General features: G+C 37.7%; 1 protein-coding gene across 1 annotated transcript in view; it reads left to right on the top strand.

Moving 5' to 3' along the window:
* The window catches only part of ccnc (cyclin C), a 51,403-nt gene that overhangs the window by 35,465 nt on the left and 3,481 nt on the right, over positions 1-12,457 (top strand). Inside the window, exons 7-11 of the mRNA XM_028797852.2 lie at positions 501-536; positions 3,593-3,684; positions 5,315-5,382; positions 7,022-7,101; positions 9,997-10,115. Of these exons, the coding sequence (XP_028653685.1) occupies positions 501-536; positions 3,593-3,684; positions 5,315-5,382; positions 7,022-7,101; positions 9,997-10,115 (395 nt within the window). The remainder of the gene's footprint in view (positions 1-500; positions 537-3,592; positions 3,685-5,314; positions 5,383-7,021; positions 7,102-9,996; positions 10,116-12,457) is intronic.

Below are 12,457 nucleotides of genomic sequence, written 5' to 3'. Positions count from 1 at the left end.
TTGTACAGTTGCTTTCAAAGCTTTATAGCAGGTTGTGGAAAGCACTGAGTTGACATGGACATGCTACATACCACAAAGCAGGGTTAAAACTTGTGGTGTACTTAGAGGGTACAATATGGACTGTTTAATTTGACATATGGGCAGTACTTACATTTTAAAGTCTTTGAATACGTATCACTTTAATCTGTATTTCTGTGACAAATATTCATAGGAATGTATTTAATTTAAGTGTGGGAACTGATTATGAAATGTTCTAACATTGTTTTCATTATTGACTATCAAAGCTGTATTGTTGATAGTCAGTAATGGATTAAAGGAACAATTGATCAGTTTAAGTAATGTTGTTGCCTTTACTGAGGCATTCAATTAGACATCAATGTAAATTTAACCAAATTACTTTTTAATCTGTATATTTGAGTTGATAGAGAACATTTTAAATGCATTGTTTGTTAATAATACTACTTTTTGTTAATTCAAGTACTTGTTCTTTTATGGCACAGATACTGGAATGTGAATTTTATCTCTTGGAACTTATGGTAAGTGTCATAAAAAAGTAAGAAACACCTTTTAAAAAGGTGTTAAATATAATATGTGGCCTTAACTTTATTTCATATATTTATCCATAACTTAGTTGTTATTAATTTTGGAAGTTATACACTAAACTATAGCAGTTAATGTCCCTGTTTTATGAAAATGTTTGTGAGCATGAGTAAATTTGTAAAACTTATCAAAAATGCTGATGACTCCTGAGGAATGGTGATGAATTTGCATACAAATAGGAGATTGAGCAGCTGGCCCTTTGGTGAAGTCAAAACAATCTGGAGCTAAACACTCTCAAAATTGTGGAGATTACAGCGGACTTTAGGAGAGTTCTCACAATATTATCGCCCCTCTCCATACTTAATACTGTTGTGATAACTGTGGAAACCTTCATGTTTCTCGGATCTATTAACTTCCGGGACTTGAAATGGGAGACCAATGAAGGATCCTTCATAAAAAAGGCACAACAGCCAGTGTACTTCCTGCGTCAGCTGAGGAAGTTCAACCTTCCACAGGATCTGCCAGTTTAGTTCTACACAGCAGTCTGTTCTCAGCTCAGCCATAACAATCTAGTTTGGATCAGTGACTAAACATGACAGAAACGGGCTACAACGAATAGTCAGGTCTGCCGAAAATATCATTGGTGCCAGTCTACCCACCTTACAGGAACTCTACTATTCTAGAGTCATGGAATGGGCAGGGAAAATCATCACCAACCCCTCCCATCCAGGCCACAATCTTTTTGAACTTCTTCCATTGGCCAGTCATTATAAATTAACATATGCTAAAACAAGCAGATATAAGAACAGTTTTTCCCACACGCCATCAAGCTCACAAATGGTTAGTTCAGCTTAGTTAGGCTGGACACTGCACCCCTCAGGCCTCCCAGGTCTTGCAAAACTGTTTACATATTGTTAATTCTTGTTTTTCAGAGTTTATTTCAGCATTTCCTGCACTGAGCTGCACTATGCATTTTGTATGTATATATAATATATATATATATATATAATATATATATGGTTGAAATAGTTTACTGTCAAATAATGCAAAGAGTACGCGACACGTGTTTCGCCCTAATTCTGGGCTCATCAGGCGTACACACTCACTGCACTCCCCAATCTGATTGGTCAGTTTGGCTTTGGTCTGATTAATCAGTTTATCTCTGGTGGGTCAGTGGTAGGGATGATGACACAATGTGTTAGGGGTATGAAAATCCCCCAAAAAAGGTGTTAAAATAGAGCAATTCACTGACAAAAATAATTTATTGAGTAACGTTGGATCATTAAATACCAACAAGGCACATCCCAAGTCACCTTAAAGTATAGGAAGAATTTGCAAAAATACAAACAATGTTCACTCACTGAGTAATGAGGGCCTGTTTCCCATTGGTGGCAATCAGAAAGTAGAAAGAAGATGAGTGAGACGTCCCGAAATGGCAAAGAAGGTGAACAGGGATGTGATCATGAGAGGAAACGCCAAGCAAGAGAGGTTGAGACACAACAGGTTAAAGAGAAAAGGCATTAGTTTAGTGCTGAATCTAAACATAGGGCAAGAGATAACAAATATTTATTTATTTTTTTTTAAACTACATCTATTCTATTACCAGGGATCAAGTACACAATAAGGATCTCATATAGCGAACAAGCATGTGATAGCATAATTCCATACACATTACTTTAGTTTATCATGAAACTGAACAAGAAACCAGTCATAAAGAGTATACTGTAGTGTACTATCAGCTACTCTAGTGGTATCCCCTGCACACACTGTTATAGCTATCATACAGGCAAATTACAAAATAAAAAATGCTTGAATACAAATTATATTGAAAACAGATGCTTTTCTGCAAATGTTATCATTAACATATTTTGGCAGTCAAAATCGCAGCTTGCTTAAGTCAAGTGTGAAACTGATAGGCAGACCAAGTTACTACTTATGATGACATGTATGGCTAAATTTAGAGATCTCGTTGACCTTGAGAGAGTAAGAACTAATTTTTAGGTAATGTTTGAGTGTAGCGTCAGTGACAAAGACTCTTTAGCTTGCTGGCATTTGAAATTGGAAATACTTGAAATGGTTTTTGCATAGAGGTTAAACAAAAATAAATTATTAAACTATTATATTTTGCCAAAAATGAAAACACTTTGACTGTAATGCTCAGTCATTAGATGGAAAGAGGATAAAACATTTTTATAAACCAGAGTGAAAACAAAGGTTAGTGTTTGCGTTTGTAGCTAAAGCTTGTTTTTGCTCATGAATTAAAATCTGGTCTGATTTTGTGATTTTTACTTTTGTTTTAGGTATTAAATTGCATTCCTAGAACTAATAAGTTCATGTTCAAAGTTTATTGTCATGTGCACAGTAGCGAAACACATTTCCCTTTACAATGAAATTCTTTCTTTGCTGTCCACACTAAATGACAAAACCAACATATAAAGATAAACATAAATAATAAGTAGCAGATAGATAGTAAGTAACAGAGGCAGCACAAAGTATAAAAACAAAATAGAAATATAAAGTGTAATGTGCAGGTAGGTGTGTGATGGACAAGTCAAATACAGTTGTGTGAGGTAGATAGAATGAGGTGAACCATGGTTATAAACTCCAATCAGTTATTTAGGAGTCTGATGCCCTTGAGAAAGAAAGAGTTCTTTAGCCAGGAAGTCCTGCATTTCATACTTCTTTCTATACCTTCTGCCTGAGGGTAGAAGTGTGAACAGTTCATGTTGGGGGTGGGTGGGGTCCTTGAGAATCGGGGCAGTTCTCCTGTGGACTCTGCAGTTGTAGATGCTCTGCAGAGAGGGCAGTGGGGTCCTGGTGATCTTCTCAGCAGTCTTTACCACTCTCTGCAGGCATTTGCGGTCCATAGCATTAGTGTTGCCGTACCACACGGTGATGCAGCTGGTCAAGATGCTGCCAACAATGCAGCTGTAATAAGCTGCTGCTTACTGTATGTTTAAAAGTACTGTATTGATCTTTGATATATTCAATAATGCATGTAAATATTTCACAGAATGAATGTTTTGTATAAACTCTTTTTACTTTTTTCTAGGATTGTTGTTTAATTGTTTATCATCCGTATAGACCACTTCTTCAGTATGTTCAGGATATGGGACAAGAAGACATGCTTCTGCCTTTGGCATGGTACTATATGTAGTTTCTTAACTTGCAGTTTAGTTACCTTAAGACAGAAATTAAAATTAAACTCAAATGCAATTACAGTAATCCCTCGCTATATCGCACTTTGACTTTCGCGGCTTCACTCCATCGCGGATTTTATATGTAAGCATATTTGAATATATATCGCAGATTTTTTGCTGGTTCGCGGATTTCTGCGGACAATGGGTCTTTTAATTTCTGGTACACGCTTCCTCAGTTGGTTTGCCCAGTTGATTTCATACAAGGGACGCTATTGGCAGATGGCTGAGAAGCTACCCAACCACAGCGCGTATTATGAATTAAATAAAACTCCTCAAATATATTGTGAGCACGGGGGCTGTTTGCACCCCTAGAGGGCACGGCCGCTCCTCAAAAAACGCTGAAAGATTACCTTCACAGTGCTGCCATCTTTGCTGGGCTTACATGTGGCTGCTTTGCAAGTGATATGCTTCCCGCATGGTGCTTCACATACTTAAAAGATCAAACAGCACGTATTGATTTTTGATTGTTTGCTTTCCTCTCTCTCTCTCTCTCTCGCTGGCTCGCTCGCTCGCTCTGACTTTCTCTGTTCCTGACGGGAGGGGGTGTGAGCAGAGGGGCTGTTCGCACACTGGCCTAGAGGATACGGACGCTCCTCTAAAAAATGCTGAAAAATGCTTGCTCCCTTCCTTGCAGCTACAGTACTTTGTCCGGCGGTGCTTCGCATACTTAAAAGCCAAACAGCCCTATTGATTTTTGATTGTTTGCTTCTCTCTCTCTCTCTCTCTCTCTCTCTCTCTCTCTCTCTCTCTCTCTCTCTCTCTCTCTCTCTCTCTCTCTCTCTGACGCGCACTCCTTTGAAGAGGAAGATATGTTTGCATTCTTTTAATTGTGAGACGGAGCTGTCATCTCTGTCTTGTCATGGAGCACAGTTTAAACTTTTGAAAAAGAGACAAATGTTTGTTTGCAGTGTTTGAATAACGTTCCTGTCTCTCTTAAACCTCCTGTGTTTCTGTGCAAATCTGTGACCCAAGCATGACAGTATAAAAATAACCATATAAACATATGGTTTCTACTTCGTGGATTTTCACCTTTCGTGGGGGGGGGGGGGTCTGGAACGCAACCCCCGCGATGGAGGAGAGATTACTGTAAATATTTTCAGTTTTCGGATCCAGCAGTTTATATTAATTGATGTATGTAAAATGGAAACAGATTTATCAGTATTTGTTTGCAGTACTGCATAGTGCTTTCTTGTATGTTTGCTATATTGTTTGTCTTGGCAGTATTCTGGTTTAATTTGAACTGTGCAATCAAAGTTGAAGCTTTCACATTTATTATAAATGCAGTATATATGCAGTATTTGGGGATTATGTTTTAAAGAATATTGTTAATATTTAACTTTACAGTGTATTTTTCATACTGCGATGGAGCATTCAGGCATGTACTGTATAGTTACTTGCTGAGAGCCATGCAACAAGTCAGCAGGAGGCTTTCAATTTGCAATGACGTGTCCAGTCATTCTACTTGTCTCACTATCTTTGATCACTAGCAAAGTATATAAAGCTCTACAAGTGCTATTATTGCTATATACCTTTTACAGACAATCTAGCTATTTTTTTCTTTTCTTTTTAAATAGGAGAATTGTGAATGACACATACAGAACAGACCTATGTCTTTTATATCCTCCATTTATGGTTGCACTTGGTAAGTGTAAAAAGCAGTATATATACATTTCAAATGGTTCAGCTAAAAATTAGTTTTAATAAAATTTTAAATTGTCATGAAGCTCAGTTATTTCTGTGACCCTAACATTTAAATCCTTGCTATTTCCTATTTTAATTTAAAAATAATGTTCTTTAATCAGTGACATTTTTTTTTTTGTTTTGAGACTTATAAACTTTTTAGACATACATTTGCCTTTCGTACGCATGCTATACTATTATGTGCACTGATGGAAAAAAGAAACAAAACACTTGCTGTACGATTAAAATTTCTACCTTGATTACTGAGTTAACCTTAAAAAAAATGAGCAAAGTAGAGCAACAAAACACTAATGCAATAAGAACTGTAAAGATTAACAAAAGTCATCTTGTAATATTTTGATATCTTGTGTGACCACCTTTTGCAGTTATCACTGCTCGATATGTATTTTGCATAGAGCCAATATGACTCTGCATGTGAAGTCATGGGCTATTATTACATTGCTGCAAAAAGCCCTGACAAAGCTGGTGACCATTGACAGCCAGAGGGTTACATCTTCAGATATCACAATTCAGGGCATCCCAGAAGTGTTCTATTATATTAATGTCAGGAAAAAAGGATGGACAAGTCAAAGCCCATATACCAGTATTCCTCAGGACAATTGAGACCACAGCAGCAACCTATAGCCTGGCATTGTCTTGCTGTAAAGACAGGTCATTTTACCTTACTTAGGAAATGATGATTTGCTGCACAATCTCATCCCAGTAACACATCCTCTTCAGCCTGCCTTCAGTGAAGTGGAGCTACAGTATGTCCAAACTGCAGGATGAATTTCAGGACCAGATGTCACTGCTGAAAACTCCTTTGTCTGGCCTAGGCTAGTTTGGTATGATGTCTAGGAGTTGTGAGGACAGTGTCTGTGACAGTTCTCTTTGCTCCAAGGCCAGCAGCCTGGAACCTGCCCTTCCAGTGCAGTCAATGATGTAGACTTGTTGTCTTACCAGATGTTTCAGAAGCAGTACAGGTGGCAGTTCTGAAACAGTTTCTCAAATAGACCAGACTGACTTCTAGATCCTGCTCTTGTGTAATAACTCTAGGGTAACCAAACTCTTGAACAGTTGATTCAGTCGATCATCTGAAATCTTGCAGTTTGTACACAGTGAAGTGGCTTAGTCTGGTGTCTGGCAGTTCTAACAAAGAAATGGTTGCCTGCAGGATGCCAGTAGCCCCTCTCCCTTTGTTCCTGGTGACATTCAAGACATTATGTAATACATAGAAAATGGATTTTGTGTGGCCTTTGTCTTGCTGCGACTTAAATTGTGAATTAAGACCTTTTTAAAAGATGACATAATCAGGCTTTGTTCCACCTCAGTCTTATTGGGTAAAAGTACATAGAGTATTTGTGTATTTGCCACGTTGTAGTGCACAAGCTGTTTTGCTGGTTAATGGGCTAAAACAAATTGAAAGATTTTTGTGAAAGTATACAAAGTATAATTTTTTTCATTCTAGAAAATGTTGTTTCTTTTTCCATTAATATATATCCAGTGTATTTTCATTTTATTTTTAATTCATTTTTGTTATTTCAGAAAAGCAAAATATCAAGTCTGATTATTTGACAAACTACATTTACTTTTATTTAAAGCTTGCTTACATGTCGCATGTGTGGTACAGCAAAAGGATGCAAGGCAGTGGTTTGCAGAGCTGTCTGTGGATATGGAAAAGGTAAGGATTGTTCTGCATAATACAGTACTATATACTTAAGAAAAAACTATGCTAGCTCATATGTTTTCAAGAAGTTCTTTTTTGGACAGTATTGAATGTGTCTGAGAGCAAAAAAAAAAAAAAGAAACTGTTCAAACCAGGGCATGTTATTTTGGGGAGAATGCTCTAGAAAAGGTGAAAACTTCTATAGGAACATTTTTACATTTTTGTAGCTCAAAAATAAACAGTTAAAGAAGAATTGTAAATGATCAATGATTCATTTGGAAGTGTAGGTGTGTGTGATTATTTTAAGCTTCGCCTATTTGCCAGTAGAATGCTTCATATGTGCAGTTATTGTAAGACCTTTAGTGCACCTTTGAATCAAACCTGAGCTGATAAATTGTAAGAATACTGAAGGAATGCTGATTTAAATCACACTTTCACATCCATCAGACTAATCAATATTACAAATGAACTAAGATTTTGCCGAACACAAAATGTATAACACTGTATACAGAATGATCAGGTAAATTCTGTGTGTCCTTTAGTTATCATAATTGTAACTGAAACCATACAGATTACCCTACAACAACAGTAACATTTATTTATATAGCACATTTTCATACAAATAATGCATCTCAAAGTGCTTTACATTATGAAGAAAGAGGAAAAAATACAAAATAAGTAAGAATTAAAATAAGGGAACACTAATTAACATAGAATAAAAGTAAGGTCCAATGGCCAGGGAGGACAGAAAAAGCAAAAAAACTCCACAGCTGGAGAAAAAAATAAAATCTGTTGGGGTTCCAGGCCGCGAGACCACCCAGCCCCCACTTAGTACCCTAATCAAACGTTTAAATGCCCTTGAACGATTGGCCTGATAATAGACACGCAAACAGATTGAGATGGCCACGAAGGTCAAATGTCTTGAAAATGCCCATCAGTACTGTTAATACCAAGGCACGGTCAGGTAAACCAACAAGGATTTCATACACAACAGCCAGGAAAATTGTTTGGAATGCAAAGAAAAAAACTCAAGCGACTTCATCTAAAATACAGACTTCTTTGAAACAGCATGCACAATTAGGAGATGCTTGAACAAAAATGGGCTGCATGGCAGAGTTGTCAGAAAAAAGCCATCGCTGTTACCAATGCCACAAAAACAGCCCACTAACAATATCCCACACAGCATCTAGAGAAGTTTCAAAACATCTGGAGCAAAATCATTTCGAGCAATGAAACCAACATTGAACTTTATTGTCACAATCATAAATTCTGTGTATGGAGAGGAGTCGACAAGAGACAGATACTATCCCACTGTGAAGCATGTAGATGGATCTCTGCTGTTTTGGGAGTGTGAGAGCTACAGAGGCACAGGGACTTTAGTAAAAATTAATGGCAAAATCAACGCAGTGCATTTCCAGAAAATATTGGAGGAAGATTTGCATACATCAGGCCCACAAGCTGTGCCTGAAGCACATTTAGATTTTCCAGGATGGCAATGATCTAAAACATGTGGCCAAGTCGACCCTTTGGTACCTGCAGCAGAATAAACTGAAGATTGTTTACAGTCTCCTGACCACATCATAAATGAGCCACTTGGGAGAGATTTCAAACATGTAGTCCATGCAGACCAACCATTGAATTTAAAGGACCTGGAAGTCTTTTGACAGAACGGTGTACCACTTGAGAAAATAAGGGCATTATTCAAATATATATGGACAAAAGTATTGGGGCGCATGACCATTACACCGACAGGGACTTTAATGGCAATGCATTCAAATACATAGACTTTAATATGTAGTTGGTCCCCCCTTTGCAGCTATAACAGCTTCCACTCTTCTTGGAAGGCTTTCCACAAGATATCGGAGTGTTTTTGTGCACTGATGTTGGACGAGAAGGCCTGGCTCGCAATCTCCATTTCATTTCACCCCAGAGGTGTTTGATGGGGGTGAGGTCAGGGCTCTGTGTGGGTCAGTCAAGTTCCTCAGCACTAAACTCATCCAACCATGCCTTTATGGACCTTGCTTTGTGGACTGGGGCACAGTCATGCTGGAATAGAAAAGGGCCTACCCTCAGACAGTAGCGCCTGAGGTGAAGCCTCTGGAGTTGTGCCACAGCGGCTGGTCCATTTATTTGACAGGGTGAAGATCTGAGTATTACATTCTTGGGTCTGAAATGTAATCTGATTAACTGGGTGGTTACCTATCAGGTAACACTTGTGGTTGCACAGCCAGTTGGTAAACATCCGCCATGATCTCTCAGTTGCAAGAAGCAGATCATAGATATGTTATACAGTATCTGCCAAATAATACAAAGAGTACACAACACATGTTTTGTCCTAATTAGTCAGCTAACCCCCAGTTCCATTTGGAAATCTTTGCAATGTGCGATGGTGAAACCAAATGTTAACATAACTGATGGAGTAAAACTAAGGTCTGACAAGATTGAAATGGGATTCTGGAGTGGCTGAGTCATTGTCAAATTCAGGTGGGAGAACTTGACCAAAATTAAAATGATGCAAATGTGCCGTCACTTGCAGTAGAGAAGAGAAAGAGAAAAGTGTTTTTTTCAGTTTAGTTGGAACAGGATATTAAGGAAGGTTGATTGGTTTCATTTTAAAAATTAATTGTAAAATGCCCTTTTTTTAATTAAAGTTACAAAGGTGACATGGGCAAAGTGAAATGTGCTGTGATTCAACAATTAAAAGTTTAGATGAATGCTTAATCTGCAGTCTAAAAGCATCAGATATTAAATGTGTAGAAATGACCAATTGTAATGAAAAGTTTTTACCATTGTTAAATTGTACTTGCAGCAACTTGCTTATGTAATTTCACACACTTTGTGATGTCTGTCTTTAACATGTCACAGGCTATAAATTTTTCTTTCAACTTCTCTTATTGTCTGCATTCTTAGATTTTAGAGATTATACGAGTGATTCTAAAGTTGTATGATCAGTGGAAGAATTTTGATGACAGAAAAGAAATGGCTGCTATTCTCAATAAGATGCCTAAACCAAAACCCCCACCAAACAGGTAATTTTCACTATCTTGTCTTTTGAATTTCAAGCTTGCCTTCTTAAAAGAGGTCATAAATATAGCTGAAAATAACCTCAGGAAATGTATAGTGTGCTTTTGCAATTATGGATATCTTCATTAATGGTGAGTTCAAATAGTCCTTTGCAGGGGCATGTGTAGTCGAAGACTACTGCAGCAGTGTTAGGAAGAAGGTAGAATTAATCCATGATGAGCATGAATCCATTGAACTGTACAGTCAAGCATACATCTAGACATGCTCACAAAATCAAATATAAGAAGAGCAGGTTTCCATGATTGATACTGTTAGTTTAGTATATGAATGTGACCCAATGTTTCAGAACATGCAGCACTGTTTTTACTGCCAGGTTTTGCAGGATTGTTAAATGACATTATTTGGGAGTTATTTTTATTTTACGGGGGCATTCTCCAAGAAAAAAAAAGTATATCAGATTGAATTGCATATCTGCTAGTTTGCCTTAAAAAGGTAAAGTCACACTATAAAATAGATGATTTGAAAAGTGTCAACCATGATTGTTTAATTTACCAGAAATCAACATTTTTGTATTTTTATTTTTTTTTTAATGTTTCATAAAGTGATTTGTTTTTTCTTTTGCATAGAAAAATGCTTCAATTCCTTGTAAAATGTGACCTTTGATTCTTTATTCTGTCGACCTTCAACTACATCTTAGATGCTTAAATGTTACTTTGATGAAAGGGATTGGTAACTGCTGAAGGAGCCAGATTAGAACTACACAAAGTTAATGATAGAAAAACAACAGTTATGTTCAAGAAAATGGACTTCGAACATTGCACATTTGTTTATAGAGCTTACTAATGTTAGTCATTTAATGAACACAACCACCATTGAGAACTTCTTGGTTTTGGTTGTAGTATTATAAAGTTAATATTAGGGTTTATTGACTAATTGATTTCAAATTGAACTTGCAGTTTGAAACAATGCGATTAGCAAATCATAACGGCTGCGATTTAGCAGATGCGTTATATAGCGTGTGTGACTACTGCACAGTGATAACTACCACTGATGATGCTGACCAGCGGCTCGCACATTCCTGTGTATACCAGCCACAAACTTGCCATAGAGAGACTGGTTAAATATGAATATGCCTCCAGCACTAGATGTTTTGTGTAACATTTATATTCTTTTTTTGTATTTAGTGATCACTTTTATGTCATTATATATGCTAAATGCTGGAAATCAGCAAGTAATGTTGTATTGATTACAGGTTGTGAAATATTTAGATGCTACTCCTGGACCACAAGTCACAGCTTTTGTGATAATTGTTCTATGAAAATTGAAAAATGCAATTAAAACGTCATCTTTGCATTAGAATATCTTCTTCTTCTTTCAGCTGCTCCCGTTAGGGGTCGCCACAGCGGATCATCTTCTTCTATATCTTTCTGTCCTCTGCATCTTGTTCAGTTACACCCATCACCTGCTTGTCCTCTCTCACCACATCTATAAACCTTCTCTTAATAATAATAATTCATTACATTTGTATAGCGCTTTTCTCAATACTCAAAGCGCTATCCACACAGGGAGGAACCGGGAAGCGAACCCACAATCTTCCACAGTCTCCTTACTGCAAAGCAGTAGCACTACCACTGCGCCACCTGTTCTTCCTCTTCCCTGGTAGCTCTATCCTTAGCATCCTTCTCCCAATATACTCAGCATCTCTCCCCTGTTCATGTACAAACCAATGCAATCTCGCCTCTCTGACTTTGTCTCCCAACCGTCCAACTTGAGCTGACCCTCTAATGTACTAATTTCTAATCCTATCCATCCTCATCACACCCAGTACAAATCTTAGCATCTTCAACTCTGCTACCTCCAGCTCTGTCTCCTGCTTTTTGGTCAGTGCCACCGTCTCCAACCCATATAACATAGCTGGTCTCACTACTGTCCTGTAGACCTTCCTTTTCACTCTTGCTGATCCCCGTCTGTCACAAATCACTCCTGACACTCTTCTCCACCCGTTCCACCCTGCCTGCACTCTCTTTTTCACCTCTCTTCCACAAGAGATTCTAGCAAACCCTAACCCTCTAATCTTTGCATTAGAATATAAAAGTTAATATTTTGATGGTTTCTCACATGGTAAAGTTTGATCATGTTTGAAATCTTTTACACAGTGAATTTTGACTTAAAAAAATATATATCATAACTCAAATTGCATTTGCAGTATCTTTCAGAACAGCTGTGCGCAACCTGCGGCCGTACGGCCGCATGCGGCCGTGGGCAAGGACTTTGGCGGCCGTGGACGTGTATATTAAAGTGTACGTAATGGCGGCCGTGCAGGTGTAGGGTCTCTGGACTCCAGCGA

The sequence above is a fragment of the Erpetoichthys calabaricus genome, chromosome 3 (genome assembly GCF_900747795.2).
Source record: "Erpetoichthys calabaricus chromosome 3, fErpCal1.3, whole genome shotgun sequence".
Classification (NCBI taxonomy): domain Eukaryota; kingdom Metazoa; phylum Chordata; class Cladistia; order Polypteriformes; family Polypteridae; genus Erpetoichthys; species Erpetoichthys calabaricus.
The sequence above is the reverse complement of the archived record's forward strand: the minus strand, read 5'-3'. Positions and strand labels throughout refer to the sequence as shown.